Source organism: Trachurus japonicus, chromosome 5 (assembly GCF_045865225.1).
Source record: "Trachurus japonicus isolate A0001 chromosome 5, Traja_1.0".
Classification (NCBI taxonomy): Eukaryota; Metazoa; Chordata; class Actinopteri; order Carangiformes; family Carangidae; genus Trachurus; species Trachurus japonicus.
The window spans coordinates 12,073,495-12,089,036 of record NC_140911.1 but is presented as its reverse complement, the minus strand read 5'-3'; the positions used below and the strand labels follow the sequence as shown (position 1 = coordinate 12,089,036).

At 42.2% G+C, this 15,542-nt stretch overlaps 2 protein-coding genes across 4 annotated transcripts; one reads left to right on the top strand and one right to left on the bottom strand.

Annotated features, from left to right (window-relative positions):
* Positions 1-480: 480 nt before the first annotated feature.
* On the bottom strand, positions 481-3,270 carry LOC146987183 (opioid growth factor receptor-like). 3 transcript variants are annotated; one of them, XM_085776242.1, is made up of 8 exons: positions 2,734-3,270; positions 2,170-2,235; positions 2,026-2,067; positions 1,828-1,885; positions 1,641-1,719; positions 1,481-1,547; positions 1,242-1,390; positions 481-1,142 (listed from the first exon to the last, which is right to left on the bottom strand). In XM_085776242.1, the coding sequence occupies exons 1-8, from the start codon at positions 3,190-3,192 to the stop codon at positions 740-742; spliced, it is 1,323 nt and encodes a 440-aa protein (XP_085632368.1). In that variant the 5' UTR covers positions 3,193-3,270; the 3' UTR covers positions 481-739. The 3 variants fall into 3 exon arrangements, with proteins under 3 accessions (XP_085632368.1, XP_085632369.1, XP_085632372.1); XM_085776243.1 differs by having other exon boundaries at positions 1,828-1,882; XM_085776246.1 differs by having other exon boundaries at positions 2,170-2,232.
* Positions 3,271-10,849: 7,579 nt separating this feature from the next.
* On the top strand, positions 10,850-15,142 carry LOC146987182 (potassium channel subfamily K member 15-like). The gene is made up of 2 exons (XM_085778011.1): positions 10,850-11,157; positions 13,988-15,142. Exons 1-2 carry the CDS (start codon positions 10,875-10,877, stop codon positions 14,965-14,967), a joined length of 1,263 nt encoding a protein of 420 aa, XP_085634137.1. The 5' UTR covers positions 10,850-10,874; the 3' UTR covers positions 14,968-15,142.
* Positions 15,143-15,542: the final 400 nt, after the last annotated feature.

The following is a 15,542-nucleotide window of genomic DNA, read 5'->3' as shown; positions in this document are numbered from 1 at the left end:
TCATACTATTTAACCACCGGAGCATTGAACTACAGTTAGACATCAGCAAACCTGTTAAACATAACACGCAATGGTGTCTCCTGCCTCTAAAGCCTCGAGTACAACGCTGCCAGTACAGAACTACTAAATAAAATCAGATTAATATGCAGAGTGCTTTAATTTCACTGGGAATAAGCCAGTGAATCATATGAGGCAGTTTGTTATAAAACAAAATGATTAAAATATACTGGAAATGAAAAAACAGATTTTAATCAACCAGGAACAATTGCTCCAGCTTTATTATTCACAGTGATGATAACAAGTGATTCTTTGTTCTTAATGTGATCCACCCACCATTACCATAACATGACGGTTACATTTTTGTGAAAATCATTTTAAGATTTCTATAAACTGTTTTGAAGAAGATTAAAATCTCAATACAATTCTAAAAACCACACACACACACACACTGGTTTGTGTAAAGAAAAAAGAACTGGTGTATTAGAAAAGTGAAATTATCAAGTTTAGGTGCATGTGCTCCATTAGGTTATTCACCATAATTAACCCTGTCTTCTCCTGCTTTGACCCTGAGGTTGGATTCTGTCGATCATCTCTTTACTTTGGCAGATTTGCAGAAGTTTCTGTGGCCAGCTCTTCAACCGGTTGCTGTGAAGGCACGGCTGCTGTGACTGTTGCTCTACAGATGTGTCTCCACTCATCAGGTTGTCATCAGATCTAAAACACACTCTGCTTTGACAGTTTAATTTGTCAAATCCATGGGTTCATCTTCATCCTCACGCTGCTTCTGATCCAGATCCCAACCCGAGTCGTACTCACCACTATCTCTTTTACCATTCACTTCTCTGTCTGTCTCCGTCCCTGGCAGCTGTGACCACAGCATCTGGATTTTCCTTGGGCACCACACAAACTCATCTTTAGGTTCGTAATTCAGGTAGGCGAAGTTGAGGAGGCTCCTGCGCTGTTTCTTATCAAGGACAGCGAACAGGAAGTAGTTGAGGACGCTCTCTCTGACATTTGGAAGTTGTTCTTGGACCAGAGTCTCCTCCAGGAAGAAGCGGACCAGCGGGGCTTGGTAGTGGCGATATCCCAGAGTTCCCAGGCACTTCAGGATGCGGGTGATGCGCAGGTTGTTGTGAGTGCGACTGTAAATGTAAAAAAAAAAAAAAAGCTCAAATTTACTCCAAGATTTTCATGACATTTAAGGGAATCACACATTTTATTGAGAGTCAGAGATACTTCACCTGTTCAGGTTGGAAAATCTCTGTCTCCAGTTTGATGCTTTCTTGACTTCTCCCGTTTCCTTATCACGCAATTCGATACCATAGAAGTCCAACATGAGCTCGTATGACTTCAGCAGGTTTTCCCTTGCTTTGCTGTTACTGCAAAACTCCTGCATTAAAAGTAGAGTGTCTGTCAGGACACATTAAGCTTTTTTTTTTTTTTTAAATTACAAATTTAAATCTGGTATCCGTTGGTTTACCTCAATTTCCTCTTTTGTTAGTGTGCTGGCCTCATAGTTCATCCCTGGTTCCTGCAGGGGGAACAACCTTTTGAGAGGGAAATGTATGTTGTTAGAAATTTCACAAACAGTTACCTGAGCATGCTCTGTAACATTTTAGTCACACATTTCTGTAACTTACCACTGAATATAGGTGTGCACGCTCTCCAGTTTATTGTACTTCCCTTTCCAGGCATTGTGGAAGTCTTCTATGTAGAGACCTAATAGATAGAAATGTCCATCCAAAGGTTAATTAATGTAAAACTGAATATAGCCTATTGTTTGCTTAGACAGTTACACAAATAAAAAAAAACTCATCTCCTGCCTACCGTCAGGTATAGAAGGCCTTCGTCCGAGGTAGAAGTTCAGGTTTGACATCTCATCCTGCTCAACGAATGACACGAGAAATAAATCTTACAACTTCAGATACATATTTCAGTTTTATTTCAAATGATGTAGGCCTAGTGACTGTTATCAAAGAATATGCAAACAGTTAACATGTGTGAGATGATGTGTAGCCCACTTACAGAGGACTTCTCCTGTATCCAGGACTGCTGCCTGACCTGGAACTGTTGGGAATATACGAGAAATTAAACATGGCTTTAAATGAAGGCTCGGTCTGAGTATGAGTTATGATTAAATATGGGGCCGTGTGTGTGTGTGTAACTTACAGGGTAGTCATGTCTGTAGTTCTGCATGTCTCTTGCGGCATTTTCAAATCTGCTGAACTTGTACTGCTATAGAGACAAGAACTGAAGGTCAGATTATTTGACAGACATTTTGAAGTCACCTTTGCAAATAAACAGATAAAAAACTAGAAAAAACAGAGGGGAGGGTGAGTGCTGCAGAGGCCACAATGAAAAAAAGTATGAAAATGTAGAGTGGCTGAAGGTGCTCTTCAAGGGGAAAATAATCGAAATAAATTGAGAAAAAACTGACTGTCTGTGGAAGGATGGTAGTGCAGTCAAAAAAGAGCTCCCGAGGCACTCTTGAGGTGTAGCAGAGATTTTTAATAAATAAAAAAGGTATAAAGAAATGTTTTTTTTTTAAACAAAAAATAAACTGTACTTAACCCCCCTCCTCACATGATCTCACATGGTAGAGAGTGAGTGACACCCAGAGGCCGACAAAGCAACAGGAAGTGATTTCTGTGCAGGCCTCCACGCAGCCACCTGTCCCAGTGCTGTGCTTCGTCCCCCACGACCCCACCCCGACCCCCGGCCCTGTTTACTCACATTACTGGAGGCCCCTAGGCGCCTGCCCTTCCTGTGCGAGCTGCTCTCCTCCTCCTCGGTCTCCCAGGTTGAATCGTAGCCACAGTACAGCTCATCCGAGGTCTCCACCCGGTACTCCTCGCTGTTGAACTCATCCTCATCACCTTCCTCACCTTCCTCAGCTTCCTCGGCCTGTAGGTCGGAGCCTGCGGTCACGGTCACTATGCCCGTCTCCCGTGGGCCCTGTGGATCCTCCTCGACCCTGTTTTGGGGGTCGCTGGTCTGAGGTTTCTGCTGTGGGTCCTCAACCTCAGGCTCGGTGCGGCCGCCGGGCTCCCCCTCCCTCCAGCCTAACGCCAGCCGGACCCGCCGGGCGATGGGAGCGAGGACTCGGGTAAAGACGCACATGAAGAAACCCCGGGTCATGCGCCATAACCACTCGAGGAGATTACGGACTCGGTTGTTGAGGTACCAGGCCATGTTGAGCAGCAGCACCTGTCCCACCAAAGCCAGCAAGTCATCCACTCCCCGAGGCCCGAAGCGCTTTCACTTTCACTTTCCTGTTCAACAAAACAGAAACTTTACACACAACTGTTGACGCCCACCATGATTCATACAGAAGTCACGGGGTTTCATTTCTTTGGGATATAGCATCATCATCTTCATCATAAATATTATATTAGGCTATATTATATTGTATTATATCTATTATATTATATTCAGAGGTGGGTAGAGTAGCCAAATCAAACACACAAAAATATAATGGCAATGAAGATATTGCCAAAGAAGAACATTTAACAACTAAGACAATAGCCTAAATTACTTTTTTTTTTTTTTTACAAAGTAGCCTAACATAAACTAGAAAAAGCATTTCCAAAAATGGAAATGGTGTGAATGCTGAAAGCCATTGCTGAACCATGCTGAATTAGCTGAATAAATTGACAAAGACATGCGGAATGGCATACAAGAAACATGTCCAAGGAAGGAAATGAACCCACAACCTTCAGTACATCAGCCCACTGATCTAACCACTTCACCATAGTTACATTCAATGAGAGAAGAGTAAAAGAAATCCCTGTATAAGAGGCTCACTGACTTCTGAAGAGAGGTTGAGACTTTGATGAATGTGAGATTTTTCAATGATGCTTAAAAAAAAGAAAGAAAAGACTATAAATGAGCCATTAGAAGTTTGTCTACATATCAGAATTTGAATGAAGTCTCTAGCAGAAAGTATGACACGCTGAGTTTTTCTGCCTTCAAATTGCTGTGAACCAATGGCAGACGCAAATTGGCAGTTTCAGGGAGACTGGAGCTGGACTGGAGGCAGGAATCGAACCCATAACCTCATGATCAATAAACCTTTACTCTGCCACTTCGCCACAGAGAGCACACACATAAGCATGTTGTCATTGATCGTAATGTGATGATGTGCTGCAAACACTAGGAATGAATGAGTCTCTTAACGAACACCTCACACCCCGGTTGCTGACAGCTGGACATTGTACAATTACAGATTCAGCGCATATATGGGAGCAGGTCTTTAAAGTTCAAAGTGGCTGACACACTAACAAGACTGCTCAGGTGGGATTTGAACCAGTGACCTTGTGGTTGGATGTCAGGAACCTTATCCACTGGGCTATTCCAATACTCACGGTGAAGTAGAGGTTGAGACTTTGATGAATGTGAGATTTTTCAATGATGCTTTAAAAAAAGAGAAATGAGCCACAACAAGTAAGTAGAGGACTTTTTTGTGAAAATAGTGCAAGCAGTGATGACCATACAAATGTTTGACCAAGGTAGGAATCGAACCCACAATCTCATGGTCACTAGACTTTGACTTTGCCTCTAGGCCACAGTGTACACACAGTTGCAAAGACTGTTGTCTGTTGATGAGCTGCACTCTGTCTCACTCTGAAGTTAACGAGCCCACAGCTGCACCTGTTGGATACACACTATGTCAACACCAAGAAAGCTTGAGAGTCAAGCTTGAATGACTTACAATTAAAATTTCTGTGAATTTCAGGCTGAGAGCAGCAGTTTCAACATGAAGCAAGTTATCAGAAGTCAACAGAGGACGACTGGGAAAATAATTCACTATAATTGTTGTTGAGGCAAGATTTGAACCAGCAACCTTCAGGTCTCCAGACGCAACACACACCCATTATAAAGCTGAAAAAAAATCAGAAAAAGTTAAATATTTTAAAAAGTATAAATAGTTAAAAAGAGAAAAGTAATACCGATAAAGTTCAAAAAAAGCTGCACGTTTTGATATATGAATTGTTGAAATAGCACAAAGTATGAAGGACTAGAAGAAGACCGTAAAAAGGCGGAAGAAAATGGCCGAACCGAATAACAATAGTGTGAATGCTTCCAGCATTCACACTAATTAAGACAAATTCAGCCACAATAACTTACTATGATCTACGAACTGTCTGAGACAAATGCCAGAAACCAGGTATTTAAACCCAGGGTGGGTGGTCTATGATTGGTTTCTAGTGAAACCAAACTCACATGACCACACCCCCAAACTGGAGGGGTGGTCATGTGACTAGGAGCCACATGTCTCCAGGTGTGTATGGGGTTTAAACTTCCTGGGGAGGAAGAAGAATAAGATGACCTGGATGACTGAGAACCTTCACCAAAGACGGTCTATATTGAATATCTTTGCCTTCACGGACATTATCCACGACATACCAGGGCTGACGTCATCCTAATCATTTAGTAGCCGCAGTTTCTCAAATTTGATGTTTACCGCGGAGATTTTGTGTGCGCATGGCTCTGTCCGATTGGTTACACGGAGGCAAACGTCGCGAGTGGCTACAGTCTATGGTGGCTACAGTCTATGGTGGCTACATCTGATTGCTGAAACGCAGTCATGTGACATAGGCTTGGAAGTATCTCCATTAAAAAATAAACAATTTTCACATTGGATCGATAAGAAAAAGTAGCGAGTAGCGACCGGAATGTAGCTCAATGTGACGGAGTAAAAGTACTGCTTCTTCTGAAGAAGTAAAAGTAACAAGTATGCTGCATTGAAACTACTCTTATAAGTACAATTTATCCAAAAAGTTACTCAAGTAAATGTAACGGAGTAAATGTAGCGCGTTACTACCCACCTCTGGTTATATTATAGGCCTATATTACCTCTCAGGTCATTGTGCACAGTTAATGGTAATCTAATCAATTAGAATCCATTATAATTTTACCAAAACACTCCATTCATTTACACATTAATAGGCTAATTGTATAATCTGAATGCAGTTAAGGCGTTTTAAGGAGATGGAGCTGGGTAATTAACGTGATGTACTCACATATCTGACTACATCAGATATATATCAAGATATTTTAATGAATAATCTGTATGACTTAAGGCTTTGGCCAACATCTTTTCCTTCATTAAAACCCATTAAGGAATTATTTTTAAATGAAGGCTCAGTTATGGAGTTTTAACCTCTTAACGCGATAATTCACTGGAAATACCTCAAAGATATTACACTTAATTTACTTATTCCTTAATTAACCCCAAATGTAGGGTGGAGTCTTGAATGTGCATTAGGATATTACCGTTCATTAATTTATCCATCAGTTCAACTGAATATGGATTAAACCTATTAAAGTCAGAGTACTAAAAGTATCTCCGACTCCTGATGCAGACCAGAAGCCCAACCTTATAACACCATCATTGGATTATTAATGGAGTGAGAGCTACAGAATATCTTTATTTATAGCCTGTTAAATTCATGTTTTACTTTTCACCTTTTCAAATCAGTATATTCACCAAGGCCAGATGACTCCACACATGTCTATTAATCTTAGCCTAAGTGTAGATTTATTTGATGGTCTTTAATCAAGAGAGAGTTTGACTTTGTTACCTGAAATAATAACATCAGCTGTTTGCATTGTCTCATTGCTATGATTCAGCAACTATACTGTTTTTGTGTCATTTTGTTAGTTGCATGTTAAATAAAACGCTGTTGGAAGGTGCTGGTGCCATATGTGCTGCTACTTTCAGTAAATAATAACATCTGGATCATTATCTTAACACTATAAATATGTGTGATTCTTCACATCAAGACACTTACACCATTAGGCATAACATTGACATTAACACATGACCATTACCAGGTCAAGTAAAAAACACAGAATAACACTTCATCATGACACTTGGGTGGGATATATTAAGCAGCAAATTAACATTTTGACCTCAAAGTTGATGTGTTCGAAGCAGGAAAGATGGGCAAGCAAAAGGATTTGAGTGGTTTTGACAAGGGCCAAACTGTGACGGCTAGACGACTGGGTCAGAGCATCTCAGTGGTCAGTATCAAAAGTGGTCCAACAAAGAAACAGAGGTGAACCTTGGGTGGTCAAGGCTCACTGATACATGTGTGGTTGGATCCAACAGACGAGCAATTGTTGCTCAAATTTCTGAAGAAATTAATGCTGGTTCTGATAGAAAGGTGTCAGGATACACAGAGCATCACAGCTTGTTGTGTATTTGGCAGCAAAAGGGGGAACAACACAGTATTAGGCAGGTGGTCCTAATGCTATGCCTGGTGAATGGTGCACATTATTACCTTAGGAGAAACAGGTGGATATATCAAACAAAGCTCAGTCTCTTCCAGTATTTGGGAAAATAATACAAAATCCCTGTGACTGGCTCTGTCCCAAACCTGACTGAGCTCCTCCATGTTCCTGGTCCACGCTCCATCCCTGATCCCTCCACTAAGTTTGGTACAAATCACTTCAGCACTCTGTGTAATCCTGCAGGCAGACAAACAAACCAAACAATCTCCTTGGTCTATGTGTATAATAGTTAGATAAAGATGTTAGGTGTTGTTTCAGGGATAAATTGCAGATTATTTGAGAGCACTGTCATTTCAGCGTTAAGTCCAGGAGTCAAGGTGACTAACTGCTGCACTAAAATCACAACTTAGCCTTTGTTGGTCAAATACAGACTTTCTATATAGGTCAAATTTTGTGTGCATGTAACAAAGGAACCTAATGGTAGTATTTAAAACACTTTTTTTCTAAATCTGTCCTTTGCTTTCAGTATTTGAATTTTCTCTTAATTTATTGAAACCTCATCCCATCCATCCATCCATCCATCCATCCATCCATCCATGCATCCATCTCCAGGTGCTACAGTTAAACACTATCACTTCAGGTCCATATGATAAACCACACATTCCACACATTTCTTTTTTCTGTCGGCACACTCATTCTCACACCACAGACTCTCCCTGCAGGTGACGTAGGGGAATTTAAGACCACGTCGCTGCCCTTTTGGCTAATAAGGCTCAAAGGACTGCTCACATTAGTTGCAAAGTTCAAACCTGTTCCCCCCACCATGACACTGAAAAGACACTTACCTCAAAGTAAAGTTTTTATTTATTTATCAGACATGCATTTTTTATTTTCATGACTAAAGAAACACCACCTCCCTCCACTAGATGATCATCATAATGGCTGTATTCATCTCCATCGCAGTCACCTGCTGTTATCAGTGTAAAGATAGCATCATGTTTGCAGTATATTCCCCAGCCTCCTTTTTAGTGGGTATGGCACTTGGACAGATGAGTCTCGACTCCAGTCAGTGGACATCCTGCTCTTAATGTCTTCCTGTGCAAGATAAAGGGAATGTATGAAGCAGCCTGTAGAACAAGGAGAGATGAGATGAGCACATCAGATAATACAGCATCATTACTTCATGGATAGAGAGCTGTTGTTAAACCACAGGGCCCTTATTAAAAAGTCACTAACCCTTCACAGTGATTACACTGTTTGCTGCTGAAGTGATGTTTCTGCGTGTGGCTATAACATTATTTTGTTAGCATTTATTTCCTACACACAATGTGAGATATGCATAAGGAACTGATCATGAATAATACCGATGAAGGCGCAGTGTGCTTTATTGAGTGGACTCTGGCGAGGCTATTATCTCTCATGGACTCCTCTCAAAAGGAGATAATTGCTCTTACTGCCAGTGGAGAAAATCAAGACTTGTCTGCATGCTACACTGTTAACATCTGCTCGGCAATAGATTCATTTGTGCTTACTAAAGCGGGATAAGGTCCTGTACTGTCTCTGGAAGATAAAAAAAACCACTACTGTAGAGATAGCCATATGTTCTGTAGGGAGTAGAGGCAATAAATGTGGATTTTAATGACAGATCTCAGGCTCTTTATGGCCTGGTTACGGCTTGAATAAGCTCCACAAATTGGACGTAGATGGGAACCTCATGCAGGATACGAAACTGAAATAACTTGCAACATGGAGTTGCAGCAGCCAGCCCATTTTCCTGTTGCTCTGCTGTGAACCCAATTAGCATGACACTGAACAAAAAACTCAGCAGATGTCCCTGAAAACCACCACAAACCAGGATCCTGTGTAGTTGCACTGATACATACCCGCAAATCATTCCCCGCTGTCTCTCTCGCCCAGTCCCTGTGTTGGACTTAGTTAATGACGACGGCTCGGCGGATCACTCAGCGACTAAGTGTGCTTGATAAAGGTCAGTGCTGCCACCAGCTAATGCTTCATCGCTCAGAGCAATACTTTAGCCGAGTGTATTGTGAATACTCCACACATGAACGCTTCACAGGGCAAAATAATCAGGGGAGTAGAGTCTGGAAAGGCCAGCTGTTTCTGCTGTGCTTCTGTGTGGCAGCCACCACAGACACAACACACACAAACACTCTGACACTTGTGTATCCCAACCCTTCAAACACAGGAGCAGCGATGAACATCTTGGAGAAAGTTTGTAGTAGAAGAAATACTCAGGAAAAATGGGATAATGTTCAGTAAAAATGCAGGACGGAAACTTTTTCTGAATATTTTTCTGTTGCTTAAAAGACAAACTCACTATAAAATTTGTTAAATCAATAATCTTAATGTCAAGAATATGAACATGTGATAAATGAAAAGAGAAGCCTTCATGGATGGAGTGGAGAAACACAAACACAAATGCACTGGATGGTACAAATAAACAATTAAAAATCCAATCATGCTCTGTAACAGGTATGGAAAATGCTGAACAGACTCAGTTGATTCTGATTTTGTATCAAGATCGAAATCTGAAAATCTCTCAGTGACTTTGAAGGAAGGTTCGTTGTTGGACGGAGTCAGAAATTGCAACCAACAGCACATTAGATGACCATGATGTTGGTGTGATTATGTAAAGAAAAACAGAAGAACAGCATGTGATCAGACTGTGTTAGCAAAAACAGCTATATTATAATGGAAAAACAATAAAAACAAGATATGCAGAAGACAGTAACATGCTCACATGAGTTTTGTGTGACACAAACTTGCTACAGAAAATTTGCAGGGCTGAAAGTTTGACCCCTACAACGAGGGGGTTCAGTTGCAGGGATGGTTTGGGTCCACTTGTCCCCTCAGAGTGAAAGGTCTATGAGTCTGTTTATCATAATCTTTATTCAGAATTTGTGGCAATACTGTTATACATTTTAAATAACCTTATGCTTTGATTTTTTTACATTTTATTTGACAGTTTATGTTTGGGTTCAAGTCTTCAAATTAAAATTCTCTCGCTTTGAATCTGTGAATATAAACACTTTTTATTTCAAAAGTTTAACCTTCTGACACAAGATTTCTCTTCTATTAAAAAGTGAGATTGCTCTCATTGTACATACAGTGACAACCTACGCATTACACTACTGTAATTTATGTTCTGCACCATGATCAGCCTCCATACAAGTTTCAATGAGGCTGAGACTGAATGTAAAAGCCACCTCTAGTTTCAAAAGGCGCAGACATCATTCTGCACAGTGAAGGTCAAATATACAAGTAAGAATAAAAGCATTATGAGAGGGATTGTGAGTGCACCTGCAAACACCTTTACAGGTGCTAATAAGATCCAGCAGAGTGTTACAGCTCAGGTAACTTAATGGAGGACACGGGAAGTTTGGAGTCATCTTACCTAATCAACACCTCTGTGATAACCTGACCGGGCTTGGCGGGCTAATAGTTTCCACACTCAATCAACCTAAATACCTACATACCCGAGCAGGCCATGGGGGCCTCAGCACATCAGCTCCCTGAAGATGGATGGACTCCTCTGTGCGTCTGTGTCTCTGAGCAGCAGCAGCTCCCTCCCTCCCTCCCCTGCCTCCCTCCGCTCCGCGCGCACTCCGGAGTTGAGGATGAAGACGCAGAACATCAGGACCCTCTCTCTCATCCCCTGCATTATCCTCTACCTGCTCATCGGAGCCGCCGTCTTCGACGCCCTGGAATCGGAGAGCGAGAGCTCGAGGAGGAAGGCGCTGGAGCAGAAGCTGAACGCGCTGAAGAAGAAGTACGGCTTCACGGAGGAAGACTACCGGGAGGTGGAGAGGGTGGTGCTGCTGTCGGAGCCGCACCGGGCCGGGAGGCAGTGGAAGTTCGCCGGCTCTTTTTACTTTGCCATCACTGTTATCACCACCATTGGCAAGTATAGACCACAGCAGTGCACTGTTTGTCCATGTGAGATTGTTGTCGTGTGTGTGTGTGTGTGTGTGTGTGTGTGTGTGTGTGTGTGTGTGTGTGTGTGTGTTTTCGTGCTCTTTTAGTTAAGATGGGAGTCATTGGTCCAAGAGTAAGGGGCCACACTGAAGAAGAACTTGCATAATTTGCCACTGAATAGGAACTTGTGAACAGACAGAAAGTTATTCAGCTACTTCACCAAAAATCTCAACATGGCCCCTATATAGGACTCAAAAACTCAAAGACTGTAAAAAGTTTATAATTTTCTTTTTTCATAGAAAACAGATTCTGTTGTCAGCACTGATTTCACAGAAGTTAACAGGGATTCCTGTAAAGACAATGTAGGCTATGCATGACAAAAAGTTTTCACTTCCTATTTGCTACATCCATTCAAATGAATATCCACATTATATTTATTCAAAACTGTCATATTATGTGAAAACATCTTGGCCAAACTTGTGAGCAGGCGCATGGTCACATTGTTGTGATAACTGTCAACGTGATTGACAGACTCCTGCGAGATTTATGGTTGAAGCAAAATTTTAGTAAAATTTTGTTAAAACGTGGTTGGAATACATTGTGCGTAGAGATGGAGAGCAGAGACGTGTGTTACATTGCAGGGCTGCAGGAGGACTTTAAAGGAGACATATTATGCCCCTTTTCCACAAATTATAATAGTTTCCAGGTGTCTTAAAGACATGTCTGTGACATGCTTTGCTCAAAATACCCCAAGGATCAAATATCACAGCTCTCTTTTCATACTCTCAAAACAGCCCTGTTCAGAACAGCTGGTTTCAGTGCCTGTCCCTTTAAATGCAAATAAACCACTGCTTGCCCCGCCCCACCCCTTCAACCGGTCCCAGGTAGGGGTGGGGTTATGCAAATTAAAAACCTAGTTACATCACTAGAAGGCAATTGAGGGAACAGATTGTAAAACCACATGAATTTCAACCTAGGTAGCCTGCACATTACAGACTTTTTTGTCAATTCTCACATTTTGGGGGCAAGACAAACACCCATGTTAAAGAGCCTTCAAAAAGTGATATTTCCGTAATATGTCCCCTTTAACATTTAAATGGCCTTTTAAATACTGTTTCCTATTTGAAAACTGGTCATTAATATCATCCACTTTTAAGATGACCACAGTCCCTGTAAAGAAACTACAGTCACCTGCTCTGATGAAAGAGTTTGACCAGTGTAAAGATGATCAAACGAGTGGAGTATCACTTTATTACTTTCTACCAGTTATGTTTAGGTTTTGGTTACTGCGTTAACTCTGTAAAAATACATTCAATACAATCTGCCAACAAACAATCAAACATTTTAAACATCTCTATTACTCAAGCAGGGCCGGCACAGAGGTTCTCCAGATTCCTCCCATAGCTGAAAGTCATGCACACAAGATTTATTATTATCATTTTGGCCCTATGATAGACTGACAATCTGTAGGAGGTGTACCCCGCCCTTGCCCTACATAAACTGGGATTAGCTCCAGCAACCCTGCATGGATAAGTGGTGTAGCTATAGGGAATTACCCCGATACATGTGCAGTCGTGTTTCAAGACAGGTCACCTGCTGATAATAATAATTACATGGGATTTTTACAAAAGCCTCATCACTTGACCAGTGAACCAGAACAAAATAACACTGAAAGCTTTTCCCCTTCATAATCTCACATTTCCTGGTCAGTTATTTAACGCTCTACAGAGCCACAGTCAACTGAAAGGTGTTTTTTTTTTCTTTTCTACAACAAAGCAGTGATAAACAAATAAGACCTGACCTTTAAGTTGGGAGGCATAATAACCTTCATTTATTGTCATTGGTCCATACAAATACAAGCATTTGTTTCTTGCTTCAGCTTGAGCAGAAGTCTCTGTGAAAGCAGCTGTGTGGGTGTGCAGAACATCAAGAGCCTGAGCTGTCATTATGTTGCCTTACAGTGTAATGTACGTGATTATGTGGATACCTGTGTGTTCTGTCTCCAGGTTAGCTGTCCACCCACTTTATCATTTTCTTGGTGCAATAATGAATTTTTTTGTCCAAAAGAAGAAAAAAATAACAAAACAAGCAGACAGATGTTTGATTCTCTTCACCATCTGGTTGCTATCTTGGTTCCTGGTTGATATCCAGGTAGGACACTGCGGTTTTATTGGAAGCTTCTCTTTCTGGAAATGTTGACCTTATAGGGTTAATGAGAACATCTCAGGCATCGAGCTAAAAAGCTCTCCACAGCTGCCGAGTCTGGTGATAATTCTCCATGAAAGCCCATGGAGCCATATTACAGCCAAATTACCCATCATAAACTCACTTGGCTGGTGGAAGTGTTTGAGCCCTTACCTAAAGGAGCTATTTGTACGTTTTTTTTCTATCGCTACATAGCCCCAACATTAACATTAACAGCTGTTTACTTAGCAGTCTAGAAGAAACGTTGCAAGTTAAGTATCAATTTCCATCCATTTGCTCACTGAGCGCTTTCCCCAGCAGCGACGCCAAGCGTAACTCTCGTCTATTCTACTCAAGTGGAACATGCCCGTTTTGTCACTTTCCAATAGTGTTGCTCAGAGGTCATATTATAACCCTCTAAATGATAAAGTTAATGACAGTTGGCTCTTGTGGCGCCAGAAAACTTACAAATAGCTTCTTTAAAGACTTGAGAGTTGACTTCACTGGGTGACTTTTGAGTATCTTAGCATTGTGTGCAACGTCTGGTATACATTTTTTTTTGATGCCTGAGAAAATTAACCAGCACATATACTTGACACTATCTGACCTGCAATATACTGTGACTTTGTAGGTTATGGCCACGTTACTCCTCGCACTGATGCTGGCAAGGCCTTCTGTATGTTTTACGCACTCCTGGGCATTCCTCTGACACTGGTCATGTTCCAGAGCCTGGGCGAGAGGATCAATACTTTGGTCCGCTACCTCCTGCGAAGAGCCAAGCAGGGCCTGGGGCTGCAGAAGACCGAGGTCTCCATGGGGAACATGGTCCTGGTGGGGCTGCTGTCCTGCATGAGCACTCTGTGTATCGGTGCTGCAGCTTTCTCTCATTTTGAGGACTGGACCTACTTCAACGCCTACTACTACTGCTTCATCACGCTCACTACCATTGGCTTTGGGGATTTCGTAGCGCTGCAGAAGAAAGATGCTCTCCAGAGGCGACCCCCCTATGTGGCCTTCAGTTTTATGTACATTTTGGTTGGGTTGACAGTCGTTGGAGCTTTTCTTAACCTGGTGGTCCTGAGGTTCCTCACTGTCAGCTCAGATGAGCCCGATGAAAGACTCGAGGCGGGGGCAGAGCAGCAGAGCCCACAGCCTAAAGACACACAGGGGGATAGGGAGGTGTCGGACGCTGAGGCAGAAACTGCTGAGCCGGAACATAAAGACAGAGAAGACGGACACAGCAGCCGCGGCAACTTGAGCCTGCCGATGGAGGGGGGGACAAGCTGTACTAACCTCCTCCCCTCTCCTGCAGAGGATCGCAAACTTATTATGCCTGAACACAGAGAGCACACTCAGATCTGGGAACCCAGCAGACTCAGAGCCTTGTTCGCCTGTATTTGCTGTGACTTGGACATTTGCAACAACAGCCCCTCTCCATCTCACTGTGACCGGGAGCGCGGCCACAGCAATCCCGTCTTCTACAACTCCATCTCCTACCGAGTGGACCAGGCCTCGTGCAGCTCCTGCACCGCGTCGTCACAGGCCTCCCCCAGCAGCGTGGCCCTCTGCCTGGCCGAGAACAACGCTCACACCAGGAGAAAGTCGTGCTAGCACGGTGAACTCAAGAGTTAAAGTCTCACCGCAGAGCTCCTCTGATTTTCTGCTTGGTGGAACAAATTGCCCTTTAAGTCATGAATGTAGCATTATTTGTGATCAGATAAAATGTAGCATATTATAAAAATCACACAGTTTCTAATGTATTTTTCTACATCAATGATAACTGCTTATCGAAAAATGCATAAAAAAAATAAAGTATGTGAGATATATACATATTTAAATATAAACCCATCGTTTTCATCTTTACTGTGCCAGTTCCTATAGAAATAGGAAGTGTGTGATCAGATGCTCTAAAATATGTGAATAATTTTCGTGTCAGACTTTCTGCAGTGTTGTCACCTGTGATCCTCAGTTATTTCCAGTCAGTAATCATAGCCGTCTTCTAATAGGAACGTACACTCTGTCGCTCTGCCTGGTTCCCTTGGAAACGCTTCCCAACCCATTGCTTAGTGCAGCGGAAAACTGGAGACGGACACGTACAGTACATTGAAGGCAGCATCCAGTTAAAAGTGTGATTTCCAGTCTGTGTCCTCCGTGATGAATGAGTGTGTCAGCAAAGAGCGGATTAT

Coding starts and splice junctions, on each gene's coding strand:
- LOC146987183 (XM_085776242.1), bottom strand. CDS start 3,192: ATGGCCTGGTACCTCAACAACCGAGTCCGTAATCTCCTCGAGTGGTTA. Junction 1,720..1,827: donor AAGGCCTTCTATACCTGACG/GTAGGCAGGAGA, acceptor TCTATCTATTAG/GTCTCTACATAGAAGACTTC. Junction 1,391..1,480: donor TAACAAAAGAGGAAATTGAG/GTAAACCAACGG, acceptor CTTTTAATGCAG/GAGTTTTGCAGTAACAGCAA.
- LOC146987182 (XM_085778011.1), top strand. CDS start 10,875: ATGAAGACGCAGAACATCAGGACCCTCTCTCTCATCCCCTGCATTATC. Junction 11,158..13,987: donor CACTGTTATCACCACCATTG/GCAAGTATAGAC, acceptor GTGACTTTGTAG/GTTATGGCCACGTTACTCCT.